The sequence below is a fragment of the Melanostigma gelatinosum genome (assembly GCF_949748355.1).
Source record: "Melanostigma gelatinosum genome assembly, chromosome: 8".
NCBI classification, from domain to species: Eukaryota; Metazoa; Chordata; class Actinopteri; order Perciformes; family Zoarcidae; genus Melanostigma; species Melanostigma gelatinosum.
In genome coordinates this window covers 8,242,818-8,258,332 of record NC_136641.1, presented here as the reverse complement: position 1 = coordinate 8,258,332, position 15,515 = coordinate 8,242,818, and the positions used below count along the sequence as shown (strand labels likewise).

General features: G+C 44.0%; 2 protein-coding genes across 4 annotated transcripts; one reads left to right on the top strand and one right to left on the bottom strand.

The window, feature by feature from the left end:
• Positions 1-2,097: 2,097 nt before the first annotated feature.
• ubiad1 (UbiA prenyltransferase domain containing 1) lies at positions 2,098-6,320 on the bottom strand. Of its 2 annotated transcripts, none has more exons than XM_079274344.1 (3): positions 6,222-6,320; positions 3,845-4,469; positions 2,098-3,035 (listed from the first exon to the last, which is right to left on the bottom strand). In XM_079274344.1, exons 2-3 carry the CDS (start codon positions 4,404-4,406, stop codon positions 2,548-2,550), a joined length of 1,050 nt encoding a protein of 349 aa, XP_079130470.1. In that variant the 5' UTR covers positions 4,407-4,469; positions 6,222-6,320; the 3' UTR covers positions 2,098-2,547. The 2 variants fall into 2 exon arrangements, with proteins under 2 accessions (XP_079130470.1, XP_079130469.1); XM_079274343.1 differs by lacking the exon at positions 6,222-6,320 and adding an exon at positions 5,362-5,521.
• A 249-nt stretch (positions 6,321-6,569) lies between these two features.
• Positions 6,570-14,429, top strand: mmp23ba (matrix metallopeptidase 23ba). Of its 2 annotated transcripts, none has more exons than XM_079273301.1 (8): positions 6,570-6,864; positions 10,385-10,517; positions 10,854-10,993; positions 11,470-11,637; positions 11,764-11,928; positions 12,741-12,851; positions 13,870-13,996; positions 14,078-14,429. In XM_079273301.1, exons 1-8 carry the CDS (start codon positions 6,771-6,773, stop codon positions 14,250-14,252), a joined length of 1,113 nt encoding a protein of 370 aa, XP_079129427.1. In that variant the 5' UTR covers positions 6,570-6,770; the 3' UTR covers positions 14,253-14,429. The 2 variants fall into 2 exon arrangements, with proteins under 2 accessions (XP_079129427.1, XP_079129426.1); XM_079273300.1 differs by having other exon boundaries at positions 10,381-10,517.
• Positions 14,430-15,515: the final 1,086 nt, after the last annotated feature.

Below are 15,515 nucleotides of genomic sequence, written 5' to 3'. Positions count from 1 at the left end.
ACGAACACGCCCATGCATTACGTCACTACAAATGCTGCCTTCACGTGCTCCTCGTAATAAACACAACAACTCCTGAATTGAAGGTTTGGTTTGATTTCAACTAACCGGCTCAGAAAGAAAACAACCTCAGATAGACGTGCTGACTGCGTTGCTGTATTTCTCTTTATTGATTGAACAAAGATTGCTGTGGAGTTAAATAGAAGTGGGTTGTTTTGTTGCTTATGCATCAGTGCAATACAAACACGAAATGGGAGTGTTTTCTTCCTGAGAATATTTTCAAAATATGTCCATAACATGACTTTAATACTGCTATTGTGGCCTTCCTTGTACTCGTCCCTACAGATGACTGCTCTCATCTGTACGGCTCACTCCTCAGTCTGCAGCACACTCAGATTCAGCAGCCTACAAACAGAGGCAGCAATACTCAGAGGAATTATTACAGTACTAAAAGATTAAAAAAACAACCACTGTATATCTCCCCCAAAACAGTTGCTTAACACACTGGACTCCACAGGAATAGGATATAACTTGTATAACTCTATAAGAATAGAGTAGGGTATACGTTTTAACTTGGCATTGTGCAAATGTCTAAAACAACAATCCACAAAAATAATTTTAAATGAAGTGAAATCGAACAAAAGGGCAAACACATGTCCAACAATTGCCCAATCATCACTTATAATTTGGTCTTTGTCGGGCCCCTGGTGGCCCCGGGGACAGTCGGACATATAATTGACAAGTCCTTCTCTCTCTCATTTCTCAAATTATACATTAATGTCCTCAAGGAGTGACAGGGTTAAACCACTCAACGACTGAACTTCATAACAGCCATAGCAGTAATTTCATTTCCTATATGATCATATTCATATTATATTCATATTCTGAAACACAGACAAAGGCTGATGTGAACTTATTTATTAGAATTTGAATGAGCTATTAACAACATGGGAGCCGCCATTCTTCATTTCCACTTAATTTCCCCCGGGTGTCTTGGGGCTGTGGGTGGAAACTTGAGCAGCCACAGACAACCCACACGATGCAGCGAGGAGCAGTTGGTTATTAAAACGAAGCTCGGGGTGAGCCTCTCAATGACACCCTGTGGAAGTGTTTTGGGATTAAATGTACTCAAACACTGTAACTAATGGGAACAGGTTGTCTGAAAGCAGTCATAGCAGACATAAACAATAATGTGCTGTGTGTTACAGGAGAGTAACAAAACAAAAACAGGTTAAGAACAGATTAAATGCTCGAATGAAAGGTTGTGCTCCGGTTGTGGTATATAGCCTGATAAAATGAATACAAATGACACAAAGTACAAAATAATTACACCTACCAGCTGAACTAATAGTTCTGACCCCACACATAAACCATTTAACAGAATGTACACAGAGCCTGTGAATGTTTGTGTGTTGTCTTAATGTTGTACAATACTGCCCCCTGCTGACAAATACCGTGCTTCACAAATCCAGTGTTTTGTAAATGTGCCCTTTTTAGATGCAGATTGTGACTTTGTTTTCAATGACGTAATGTACTCGTTATGGGCGACTTCCTCTATATTCTGTACAATTACTTTAGTTATGTTCGTATCAAATGAAACAAGTATATAGTACATCTTTGATTTGAAACAGACCCTCATGTTAACGGTCAAATCACAGGGATTGTGTCACAAAGAAATAAAATCATATTCCTGTGGCGTTTAATATTTGTCTCTTTGCAGATTAAATATTTTGCCTGCTACCATGAAGCGATATAAGTTGTTTCAACACAAAAGGAAATAATAATGTAGAACTTTTCATGTAGAAACACTGACAGCATTACATAACCTGCTGCTGACAAATAGTCAAACTTTGTATTTAATTGCCACATTCTGAATGGAGACACGGTGCTGCTTATCTCTTTATGTACGCTGTTGCATCGCATATGAAACCTCAGTCAATTATGTTTTTCCATATTTTGAAATGTTTTTACTTCCATCTTCTTACCGTGTAAACAAAAAGAATATTAGACTACTATTCATTAATTTGTCATTAAACCAATACTTATCAAACTACACTCAAAGGAAACTTTGATCCAAAATGAACACATGGGACATCAGCGTCAGTGAGTTTTATTACAATCAAAAGAAATACTATTTGGCTCTCCAATGGGAAAAAAACAAAACTATTTAAGAGCATGTACCGTGCAGAGAGAGTACAACGTTGAGAATATCAGATTAGGGGTTTATTAATGTTTTCATTTATCAATGTTGTGTCTTGGGGAACAACAAATATGGCAACTGTAGGTTTATTATCCAATGAAAGTGTTGCCTATCTCTACAAAATTACACCAACATATCAAAACATTACAGCAGGCTTAATACTGAAAAAATACCCCAGATTATGCTGTTCGTGTCACAGAGGTGGACCTAAACTAAATCTCTGTTTAACATAAATATGACAATAAATTAAAGCCAGCGAAAGCCCTCAAAGAGCTTTGTACAAATACAAAGAGGTACATAAACTATTCTGCATTAAAATAAGAAAATGCGGAATTCTCAAATCCTATTAATCACAGTGACGGCAAGCTTCCAGGGGGGGCCAGAATGATCCCAAACACGTAGAAAAGTCCCATGAGGAGGTTGAGCTTGGCCGTCTTCTGGGGGATCTTGGCGTAGCATCGGCTGCGGAACAGCTTCTCCAAAGGGAAGGCCATGGGCAGCGTGAGCAGAGGCAGCGCCATGCTGATGGTGTATTGGGTGGCGAGGATGCAGAAGAGCACGTAGGGGACGAAAAGCAGCAGGTTGTAGAGGACGTAGGACAGCGTGGGGCCTATCAGGATGGCCAGGGTGACGATGCCCGCCTGCTTGTCAGAGTCCATGTCTCTGGTGTTGTTGCTGTGGAGGATGGCCTCAGTGTTGAGGGCCAGCGGCACGGCGTACACCAGCGGCAGCACCGACAGATAGCCGACCTGCACCGCGTGGGAAAACATGACCGCCAGCGGGCCAAAGGTGATGAGGATCACCACGTCTCCCAGGGCCACGTACTTGAGGCCGATGCCTGGGGGGGGGGGGGGGGGGGGGGGGAGACACACACAGTTCACAGCCACGTTTAACCTTTAGATTAGTGATTGTTCGACAAAGTAAAGTACAGAGCGTCAGCGTCTGTTTTCTTCACTCTCTGGTTACATATGTGCAAATTAAGTGTAGTGCCTGGTACGAATTAAAACGTGTTATACTGAGCCCCACAGGCTAACTCACGATACAAATATCAGTGAAAGTTATCTAGACTTTTATGAATACACTCTTTAAGGTGCTGAGTGTGTGTAATTAATAGTATGCAAGCAACTTAGTTTAAAAAATGATCAAAATCAATGCTGCAGAGACTGTGGTACCCTTACCTGTAGTCCTTAGTCCTTTTTAAAAGAAATCCTTTACATCCCATAATGAATTAAATATACATTTCCTTCTGCTTGGTAAATGCAGTCTGTCAACTGCATACGTTCCTTTTGCACCAATTTCTCAATAAAAAGAGGAAATACTCGGTACTTCTGCTTTGTCAATTATTTCACTCAGGTGTAAAGAAACATAGGTTTTACCATTACTAAATCCAAACTATAAATAAGTAAGTTTGTTTTTCTGCCCTTTTGTAACAACACATGACAGAGAGACCACTTTCCTGGCTTCGTACGCAAGTTCCTATTTTACAAACAAACCTTTTGCTGCCAGCTGTAGCCACTAACGTCAAATGTTGCCTCAACATAAAGAAAGTGTGTGTGTGTGTGTGTGTGTGTGTGTGTGTGTGTGTGTGTGTGTGTGTGTGTGTGTGTGTGAGTGAGAGAGAGAGATTTAAGTTAATATTTCACTCACCTCCAGTGTATAAAAACGAGCTGGACAGTCCCCCGAAGTAAATGAGGGCTAGGTGCTCCAGTCTAAGGGGAGACAGGAAGTAGAGCAGAGTGGCACACAAGCACCCCAAAGAATACAACAGCGCTCCGAACATTACGATGTCCTGCGGAGCCAAGATTTCATCCACTAGAGTCCTGTCGTCGCTCTTCTTGTGGTCAATCCCTTTGGAGAAGTCATAGTAGGTGTTCACGAGGTTTCCCGCCCCGTGGACCATCAGGACGGTCACCGCGCACACCATCAGGATGACCAAGTCCACAGAGCCCCCCAGTTTGTACGCCAAGGCGCTGCCGAGGGCCACCGGCGTGAGCGAGGCGCTGAAGCTCCACGGCCTCAGTGCGAGCACGTAGGCCGCACACTTGAGCCTCACGTCCGAAGCGACACGGGCCATCCTCGACATGTGGTTCGTGCCTGGAGGATGATGGGCCACGTTACTCAGGCCAGTCTGCCAATCTTGGCCATTGTGACCATTTGATCCAGCCAGTACAAAAGTTTCCACCCTGCTTTGTTTCTGCTCTTTGGCCATTCTTCTGCAAAAGGGGGACGGACTGTACCACCAATGTTTCCAAATGTCAAGAGTCTGGGGTTCCTGTAGCAGTGAAACAGACAAAGTTACAAGTCTAGATAGGTATTGTACCGGTTCTATAATGAAGGGCTGAGTAACATTTCAGAACTCTGAGGTCTAAAGAAATGTGTAGCAGCACTGTGTGAGCACAAACGTCAATTATTATTGTTGGTTGGCATGATCAATTGGTGAGATTGAAAAGATTTCCTGATATTTAAGTCAAGGCACTATGGACTAATATAAATATATATACACACTATATTTTGTATTTTAATGCATCCCTCTGAAGTAAACAAATGCATTGATGAGTGTGTTAAATGATAACAGGGCTGCATTAAGTCTAAATTTCCCACACTCAAGTTGCAATAACGATATTGTGCCACACCTAACTCCTTTTTCATATGTTGGCAGTTTATTGTTGCCTTCCTTACAGATCACAGTATAATGTATATGTTCATCAAGGTTAATTAAGCATTCACTTTTACATAATCCGACAATTTAAGACGTTTTCCATACGTTACATTTTTACGTCGGACATTTACTTTTAAGTAGGAGCAATAATTGCATGTAAAATATTGTTGCAGCAGATCTGTAAGAGACCAAAGCAGGCCCATTGGGTAGAGGGGGTGAGTCTGGTGTTAGCTATCTGTTGTGTAATAAAGTGAGCCACGTTACAGTAAGGTTAGTTGCTAATTGTTTGGCTTGCCAACACACGTGGCATTTCGTTTAATACCACCCACACTCAGATACTGGAGAGACCTTGTTACTACCAAACACGCTTGCGTCTTCGATAAAGACACCGTGTCCAGGAGGGACAAACAACCTCGGGCTCACTCCTGAGATTATGGGATTAAAGCTAACCGGCTAGCCACAGAGCTAATGTCTCTCGGAGGACATGTCTGACAGCGGCTCTCACCTCTTATGTCTTCACCGTCCGATACAAACTGGCTTTCTCTCCACTTACAAACATACTTCTGTGCCCACTGACCCCGATACGGCGAGAGACAGTTACATGTTAACTTCGAAGGTACTTGACTGGTTGGCAACTGTAAACCGTTCTACACCTGATGGCCGCCATTTCCTCCGGGAGGAGTGTAACGTCGCACAGGGGTCGAATAAACAGCTTCTCGTACAATGGTTCCGACTAGCATTTTATTCCTACAAACAATTACAAATACAAAATGTATATTATATATATTTAGTTCATAGAGAGGAGTTAAATACTAAACATATATTTATTATAAATCTTATTCCTCAGATTATTAACAATAAGGATTTGCTGTAATTTGTACAGAGTCAAATAAAAAACCAAAAGTAAAGTACATTTTGCATGCACATACATGCACTGTGTTCACATGAATTTGCTGGAGGAAAAATCCTGTGATAGAAGAGGTATATTCTTTTTAACCATGAGTTACAATGTTGTGTTCACAGAGTTTAAACAAATCCAGGTCACCCCTTGAAACTATGTACATGGATTTTAGAACAAAGACTGCAGCAATACGCATTGGCTTTAAAACATGTTAACTGACACCCCTTCATTATTTATGCTGAAGTTGAGGGTCGCTGGAATTTTGACTCGCCACATGGGAAAAGCACAGGTGGAAGTAATATTGTCAAAGACGTATCTATTCCGCTTACGTGTCACATAAACCAAGCCAATGAGTCAAATTGCACAACCACTATAACTGTAAGCACCAGTTGTGTTCGACCCCAGAGTCCTGATTTGATCTTGTATTCTTAATCATGGGATTAAAAAGGGAAACTCAAACTCACGTTTTTCTCCCCTGTCTGCCCTGAAAGTGTCTGTGCATGATACTAAATTTGTATCATGTATCAAAAGTTGAGAAACCTCAACTACTTTTTTCTACCCCAGCAGCATTACATAAATCTCAGAAAATCTTGTTCAAAATAAGCCATATCTGATTCTGCTTCCACGGAGCTCCACCGTGTGGTTTGATGGGCAGAGCGCGTTTGGTTTTCATTAGATCGTCTCGACGCTGACCCAATGCCCCATCTACAGTAATATGAAACCAGAGCTCTGGCAGACGCACTGCGCGGAAGAGAGCCGAACTGATGCAGTCTGCACCGCTTTTACTACCCGGTCCGCAGGTTTAACTGCGCTGCCGCACACAGCACCAGAAGCGACCCACGTACAACACACTGCCGGACGGTGCAATGGCCAAGGAGTAATGTTCGCGGGCATAGATGATAAACCTGCGTAGTCTTCTCTGAGGGATTATTTGTTTGTTTGTTTTCCCCCTGGAGGTGTGATATCGCAGCCATGACGTGCTGTCAGACTCCCAGAAGTTTGCGAAGAGGCGAATGGGGCTTCGCTCCTCTGCTGGCTGCCGCGCTTCTCAGTATTCTGGTCGCAGGGATGCAACAAACCACCGCGTTTCCCTCCTGGAGGTTAGAGGTATGCTGTGCCCACTTCATGATATGTAAGAACTGTGACTGCGACTGCGAGGTCCAATATAGTGTCTAGTTTGTCATTTCCAAATGATATAAGTTGTGTCCTTAATCATTTTTTTAAAAACGCAACCCTAAACTCCATTCAAAATTCTGGAACTTAGTATTTGCCATTTGCCATACGTTTCTGTGAAGCTATATACTAAGAATGGTGTTACTTGACCTTATTTTATGTTATTAAAAGTCACTTTTTAATTCGGCATATAGAGTATATTGTTATTACACGAGGCAGAACTTATTTGAAACAGTGTAGGCTAACTCATTTTTCTAAGTAGCCTAAATGATTCAACACCTACTCACTGTCTTGCAACAATACAGTAGCGGTGTGAAGCAATTATAATGAAATAAAGTGATACTTTATGGATACCCCAGTTCCCCAAAAGTACATAAAGATTGTGTACATTTGACAGTGAGTAAAATAAAATTCAAATATGCAGGTCTTCAGCAGATAACGACGGGCATGAGGTCCGAGAACAGAATCAATGATCTTTCAAAGTAGCCGCATCATTCACACTATTTTCTTGAACTGTTATTATGCTGAAGTTCTGCATAATAAATGTCCATGTAATTTCAATCATTTCTACAGTGTCTTAAACCGTATATTAGTTGGACATCATCACATGATATCACTCAGTTACAGCCCAGTGCATTTCAGATTTAATTAATGTTCGGTTATAAAGGCACACACTGGATGAAAACCATAATTAGATTAGGCAATGGAATGGATCCCTGTACAGTAGAAGGTTCAGTCAATTGGATAAATGTGTTCCTGCAGACTGCCTCCCACTGTGATACAGAGCCTGATGGATCGCTTTATGTCATTTCCTTTGCCACACACTCTCATAATGTGTCAATCAAGAAGACTGCTGCTGAGGATTACATAACTGCTTAGCTTCTACCAAAATGAATTGCAGCATAAGTTAAATAGTTATGAGAGTCTAAATTGATCGCTTAGTTCATAAAGTTAGGTCAAAAATGCAGTCAACGAGCATTTGGATGTGTTTTCTTTCACACTGAAGTACAATACACTATTTCTATCGTTTAAAATCTAGAGATGTATCAGAAATGCATGAAAACACACAATATTTTTCTATATTACGATATCCCATTCATTATCACTGTCAATGTTGACAATCAATTTGTGTATACCTGTAATCTGTGACAGATTCAGAACGTTTGAATTTGTTGAATTATGAACATAAATTAGCCTTTGCTTCTCTGAAGGATGCAAATCATAATCCCTGTGTTAACAGTGGTCTCACGGATTGAGGTTAAACTCTTCCAGACTCTCCCCCCAGGATCCTCTGGGATCCGTCCTCAGATCTCACCGCTGGCTTCAAGGTTTAGTCTCGAGCGTTTGTTTTCGGCCCTCGTGGTTTATGGTTCATCTCTATTTGTGCCAAAGTCTGACATTAGATTTGAAGTGAAAATAACAAGACGCGACACTGAAAGAACGGCACTGGCCTCGCTACATTAAACACTTCATAAATCACAGGACGCGAGCCTCAGGTGTGTTAGGGAAGGCCAGGAAAGCAACTGTTGTTTAAAACAATGACCAGTACGTATAATGCAATACAGAGACATCAAATTGAACGTGAGAGCAAGAGAGGCCATCAAGTTCAGCAGCAGTGTGGGACAGTCTGCCAGACTGCCTGCCCCCCCCCCCCCCCCCCCCCCCCGTTTCACTATTTTGGTCAGGAAATGAAGGAAGTACTGCTTCCATTTGTCTTGACTGGGCAAAGCAGGAACAGGAACCAGAGCACACGGAGTAGAATACAAAGTGATGGGAGTGTCTGGGATGTTTTTGCTCTCCATCTTCAGTACTTTTCCCAAGTAAGACAACATGCACTGGAGCGTTTGTTGCATACGTCTACCGGGTGTGATCAACAACAGATTTTTGTTGCTACACGTATATATATGATTTATGCTTGTCTGAAGAAGTCAAATTATAAAAGTAACCAAAATGTGTGTGATTTTGTGGAGCAGAATTATGTTTTTCTTGCTCATTTAATGCCACTGCGATGATTTTCCTCCCAGTGTATTAATCACAGTATGGTATGATCGTATACACCATAAAGGCCTTGGTATGCTTTAAACGATCCAGGTATTATTCGGTGCCATCTGATCATGTTCACAGCTGTCATGGAGACGTTGTGCAACTCGATGAATCGCACAGATGGGGACATTTGACAACCGCACATCCTTTCTGTTCGTGTTGCACACGGTTGTTCATTGAAAGCGACGGCAGTCAGGGGCGGCCTGGGTGTCGGGAGGTTTGGGAAGTCCGATTCCACTCCAGCTCACCGAGGCTTGTCTGGCCGGTCTTGCTTTGATTCAGTGCAGTGGTGACGTGCTTATACGAAGTGACGACTCAGGTGTTGGCGAGACATCCTTAAGCGTCTTGAAAGGTCCTCAACATCCTCAGATTCTCTTAATACCACAAAAACTGTATTAGTATCACAATCACTGCCAAAAAATGTTTGGCTCACGCTCTCTGACCGCTCACATAAAAGGCCTCTGCGTCCTAAAGTCCCAGAATTTCAGTCCCAGTACGTCCCTAATGGCACGAGCTTGTGTGAGAGAAAAGAAGAGAAGCTTGAAACAGACTACTTTCACACCTCCACACACTTGGCCAAACGCTGTGTAAAGTGAGCGTTTGTCTTAAGATTCTTAAGAGGTAGTTTCTGACGCTGTTGGACAATCGAACAACAAGTCATTTTGAAGCATATTGAGGCCTTTACACTTCTCATTGCAACCCGCATGCCCTCTTTTTATCCCCTCACATCTCACTCCGGATTTCCGCTTGTCAGTCTGCAAAGCACATAGTTATGGTTAAAATATGTAGTGGCCCATTGTAACTAAATCAAGATTTTGTGGTATATGAGCAGTGGTATGTAGCTTCAGCAGTTTTTCCGTATCAATGCGTGGCCCCTTAAATCCCTCTTAAATGTATCGGTGAGGACAGGAAGCCTTCCTGCTCTCATGCACAGAATGGGCTCCTTGGGTCAGAGTGACTTCAAGTGTCGGAAAGTGGATTTATTACTTAAACCTGTCTCCTCGAAAAGTGATAGATTTGATCAACTGATGTGACCCCTATTATTGAATATCGCAGCCAAGGAAAACTACAGCTTCAGTCACCGAATATTAATGAAAGCAATAAAATGCAAAGTACACCTTTCAAAGCTATACAAATATTGTGGAGTCCAGGCGTGATGATTTGGAATAGACGTTGTCCATCTTCAAAGGGACATCAGACACAGCTTATCTGTGAAAAGGCTCATTCTTTATGCTTGGAGAGCACTGACCACTTCCTGTTTCCATCAGATGGAATAATCGCATGATAAATGTCACGCGTAACATTCAGACGCAAGGCCCTGAAATAACAGCAACTGTATCTGTCAAGATCGCAGGTGGAGCTCACTTCAGTGCGAGGTGATTCATTAAAGGTTTTTCTTTGTCCAAGGAAGAAGCTTACACCACCGTGTTGCTCATCGGGATCCGCAAAGAGGCCCAGTCACAAGTGCTTCACCTCTCCAGGAACAAGCGCTACACCCTCACCCTGGAGCAGCTCAAATGGGACAAGTTGAAGCTAACATACAAGTATTCCTTTGCACAATTCTTCCTCTAGTCAACACAACAGCAGATTTTGGTGAACAAACTAGTGGACAGGTGACAACATTAATGTAACTGCTTGAGAAAAACAGCGACTTCATCTCTTTCATATTGACATGTTGACGTATATTCAAATTAAAAGTATCCATGTCAGTCTAAGCCTAGCCGAGATATAAGAGAATATCAAGTAATGGAGCTGTACTTGCAGTGCTTGTGGGAATTCAGTCTGAACAGCAGCCATTGTGTTTTGGCAGATCCCCCTTGCTGCAGAAGAATGTGTGTAGAGACCAGTAATAACCACATATCACTGTTGTTTCTGAGCAGGTTGCTCTCCTTCCCCACAAACTTGATAAATGCCAGCGACACGCGCCGAGGCATCGCCAAGGCTTTTGGCATGTGGAGCGACGTCTCGCCGTTCAGCTTCAGAGAGGTGCCAGCTGACCAAGAAGCAGACATGAAGATCGGTGGGTACTCTGCATGTGGCTGCTTCAATCCCCAACAGATGTTCCTTGGCCCCGAGCTCCAGACTTCTGCTCTCTCTGTACTGTTTTTCTCTCCGCACTGTCAACGCAGAGATGGCTTCGCCTCCAAACCTATTAAATCAAACTGGCCACGACTATATTACCGAGCTTATATTCGGCATGATTCATAATTCTGAGTAAAAAAAGAACCGCTTAACCTCCACACATGTCAGCCTATGGCAGAGCAGCCCAAATTATGCTTTATCTGTCCCTTTGGGTGCAAAGTCCAGGGTCCTGCATAACTTGTCAGGGACAGTGAGAGGAATGGTTGTCATCCTGCGAGGTGAAGGCTGAAGAAAAAGCTTTCACTTTTGTAATTTATCATCCCCCTGCTGTTGTCTACACAGAGCAGAAATAATGAAGTGAGGGTTTCCCTCCTCGGCTCTGAGGTATGTCTCTCTCTCGCTCTGTCTTGGCAGGCTTCTACCCCATCAACCACACCGACTGTCTGCAGTCCTACTTGCACCATTGTTTCGACGGCATCACAGGAGAATTGGCTCATGCGTTTTTCCCGCCAACTGGCGAGATCCACTTCGACGACCACGAATACTGGATTCTGGGAAACATGCGCTTTAGCTGGAAGAAAGGCATGTGTCTTTAAGCATGTTTGTTGAAACTGCAAATATTGAAACCATAAGGAGATGGATGCTGGTCAGCTGGTGGCGCGCAGGGCAACTGAAAGAGAAAACAATCAAACGGTATCTGTGTTGCAGGGGTTTGGCTGACGGATCTCGTCCATGTGGCAACTCATGAAATTGGCCATGTCCTGGGACTCATGCATTCCTTGAACCCGAAGGCTATAATGCACCTGAATGCAACTCTGACAGGGCGCAAGCTAATCACACAGGATGAAGTGTGGGGCTTGCACCGTCTCTACGGTATGTTGACGATCCTTCTTACTTTTCCACCAGAACACAAATGGGAACGCTCTTCTCTTGACTTTGACAATTGTGAATGCATCTGACGACGTTGTCAGTCATCCAGGACACAGGATGTCTAGAAGTAGTAAGTCAAAGGCAAAAGGACTCTTAAAGGAATGGAAAATGTCCTCAAGACCTAAAGAAGCAAATCCAGTTCTAATGCTGGGATCAGACTACATAATAGGCCTGATCGCCCGACGAAAAGGGCTGTGTGTCATAGGGGAAGACAACCGAGACGCCTCACAGCAACTTTCACAACAGGTCCCCTGATGTCGGCTGAAACATGCCAAAGCAAAAGAGGAATGATGCTGTTGATGCTTTCAGGTGGAACAGTGAAGTCGGTGCTTGGCACCACCTTCCTGATCACCTGAACGCCATGAAAGTCATGAAAGACGGCAAGCTACGATTGTCTCTCAGCCTCGTCAGGGCTAGAATTGAAGTGATGGCTTCATCTGACACATCTCCAAAAGGTTAAAGATATTGTGTGGTCTGATCCCAGTGTGAGAATTACGTCTTGAAAAGAAGCAGCTGTACAAGACCTCTAAAAATCCAATCCAAAATGTTGGCCACAATCGACCAGAACGTAGACCACAGTTTGTCTTTGACGACTAACTCTAATGAATGTTGTATAAACTACTCATGAGCATCATTAGCGTGTATTAGGATGAGTCATTTTCATTGGAACCAAAAGTAGATCGGAGATCCGAATACTTTTGCTGCCAACTTGTCTGATCCTCTTCCTACTTGCTCCGTCTGCCCCTCTCCTGCAGGATGTTTGGACCGCTTATTTATCTGTCCGGCCTGGGCTCGGAAAGGCTATTGCAACAGCAAGCGGAAGCTGATGCAGAAGCACTGCCCCTCCAGCTGTGATTTCTGTTATGGTAAGATGCAGGGGGGTGGGGGGGTGGGGAGAAGAGTTTTCTCTAAATTGAGCAGCGCAAGGAGCTGCTGTGAACCGTTTGCCAATGGAGCAACGGGAGCACACAGGTCCAGCCATGCAGGGCAGCGATGAGGGTTTTGAAGAATCAGGTTTGAAGGGAGATTATACTTGCCACTGGAGGAGTTTGTCTGTAGTTCTGGAGAATACCGGCGTCCACAGGGAGGAAATGTGCGTTTTAGCCCAGAACACTGACAGAGCAGAGCAGGTGCAGGTTGATCGATGTCTCCACACCAAGTATTGACAACACACCAGCAGTCTGACAGCCTAAGCCACTTCAGGTTTACGGCGGAGCGCGCCGGTGATCAGGCTTCCTGTTGCACAACAGGAAACGGCTCCTCTTACCCATCGCAGCCCATAGATTGTTGTGGCTTTTGAGGAGTTTTGTCAGCAACTAGGGTCAGCGTGGAGAGAGGAAAAGAGGATACGATTCCTGGCTCGCTGTAATCTGTTCCTCATTGTTGATTGGGAGACGTTGTAGGGCTGTGGAAAATTCCTGAGCGACTCCAAACCGTTGGAATTTCAGACTGTGGCTTGAGGGTTAGAGACACACAAGGTCAATTTGGATTTTTGCGGCATTAACGAGACTATAAGCAGACTTTGAGTTGATCACAAGGCAGGCCTGTTGTGTTTGTGTTTGTCATAAACCAGATGGGAGAGATTATACTGGTGGTAGGACAGCCGCGGCGCCGGCAGCTCAGGGGGTTGTGAAAAGCCCATTAAGTGACGCGATGAGGGTCTGTATCCAAAAGGTTCATGATAATCAGAGTTTCAGCGAGGGACAGTTGGAACGCCTCCAGACTATTAAAGACACAGGTGTAGGATCATCTTCTTTTCTTTGTTTTCGTTGCTCTCAGACGATTGTTGCAGTCAGGATCATTTTAAGACCACAAAGGGTCTGATCTTTGTTTGTCTCATATTGGAGCATCAGCTTTACGTGTTTCCCTTCCAATCCTCTTCAGAATTTCCTTTCCCCACCGTGGCTCCCACCATGACACCCCCGAGGACCAAACACAAGCTGGTCGTCGAGGGCAAGAAGCTCACTTTTCGCTGCGGGAAGAAAATAGCATCGAAGAAAGGCAAAGTATAGTGAGTATCTCTCCCTCTCACAGTCCCGCTGACCGCAGTGGGTTTCACTGAGCGGCATCTAACGTACGACTCCCGTTTCAGCTGGTACAAGGACGGGGAGCTGCTGGAGTTCTCTCACCCCAACTACATCTCCTTGAAAGACGACCACATTACCATCGTGGCCAACGCCATCAACGAAGGCACATACACCTGCGTTGTGAAGAAAAAAGACAAAGTCCTCACGAACTACTCGTGGAGAGTGCGCGTGCGCTTCTGAGGGCCTCCGCACACTGAGCCACACGCATCCACACACGCGGCCACACGGGGACCTCGCTCACAACGGGCACATGTTTGTTTTTAGAGAGAAAAAGAAAAACGGTTGTTCCTGTATCTTCCACGTCTAATCGACGATTGTCATTGTGTAAATGCGTGCTAATATGTGCAGATAATAAATGATCCGTGACAAGTACAACTCTAGTGGAAATACCACCTGACTGTGAAAAGATGTTCATGACAGACGCTGCGGTTTTTCATTTGATTTGGTGATGAAAGATCGGTGCGGTGTTTTTGGACAGTAACGTCTACTCCGGGTTCAGAGAGTCTGGATTTGTTCAAAGCTCTTTCTACTGCTCGGGCAGTAATGGTCCAAGGACACCCAGGGGTTCTTGAGGGGCGCCTACCTAAAATGTGAACTGATTAGATATTACTTGTCATATACAGTGAACACAAAATCTTCCTGGGTAGGACCCTGAGAGAAAGAGTCGTCCAAAATACATCCATGAGCCCAAAGTATGTTTGTTTAGGGGTCTGAACAACTTACAGGAGCCACTGCTTTGATGCATGCCTCTTGGATAATTTACACACTGACCAAATTAAACGGCTTAAGCCAGAGGAAGCAATGCCGTCTGCATCCTTTGGAACTATTTGGACCGTAAGCCACACATGGAACACCTCAGACGTCTAGCTTACTTTACTAGCCTCACAGCGAAGCCAACGGTCTGCCTCCAGAGACCGAGCAGCTCACTCCGTCCCAGCTTATTCAACACATCAGGTGTAATAATCTGCATTGGGGCTCCGGTGGGGGGGCCGGGGATGTATAAAAGTGAAAAATGAACATTTCCATTGTAACGCCGGCTTTAGACATCTCAAGACGAGGGGTTTTTCTTTTCTGTGCCTGTTCTTGTGAAAGCAGCGAGCGGTCTTGACGGGAATAAAACTGTACTCTACTGTTTGTTTGTCTTCAGCTCAAAATCAAAAGAATTTATAGCTTTGATTCTGAAGTCGCAGAGCCATTTAAAACCAACAGCAGAGCAAAGTCTGGGCCTCTTTCCCCCTGAAAGAACAACGTACTGAGACAAAGTGTGCAGTGCAAAGAATGACATCACTTTTGGACAGCGACTACCAAGTTGGGTTCAAGGCTGGATTTTTGGGTTTTTTTAGGCTCGACTTCCCTTCATTTTTCTCTCTCCTCTGGCAGTGTGCGGTTGTGTTTGCATAACTTGGACAGAGTTTATAAATATAGTGAAAACGGTAGACAAAA

Bases quoted from the DNA above. Each gene is read 5' to 3' on its own strand.
- mmp23ba (XM_079273300.1), top strand. From the start codon at position 6,730: ATGACGTGCTGTCAGACTCCCAGAAGTTTGCGAAGAGGCGAATGGGGC. The intron at 10,518-10,853 runs GTATTCCTTTGC...GTTTCTGAGCAG, and splicing joins AAGTTGAAGCTAACATACAA to GTTGCTCTCCTTCCCCACAA. The intron at 13,997-14,077 runs GTGAGTATCTCT...CTCCCGTTTCAG, and splicing joins TCGAAGAAAGGCAAAGTATA to CTGGTACAAGGACGGGGAGC.
- ubiad1 (XM_079274344.1), bottom strand. From the start codon at position 4,406: ATGGCCAAAGAGCAGAAACAAAGCAGGGTGGAAACTTTTGTACTGGCT. The intron at 3,036-3,844 runs GTGAGTGAAATA...CCCCCCCCCCAG, and splicing joins CTCGTTTTTATACACTGGAG to GCATCGGCCTCAAGTACGTG.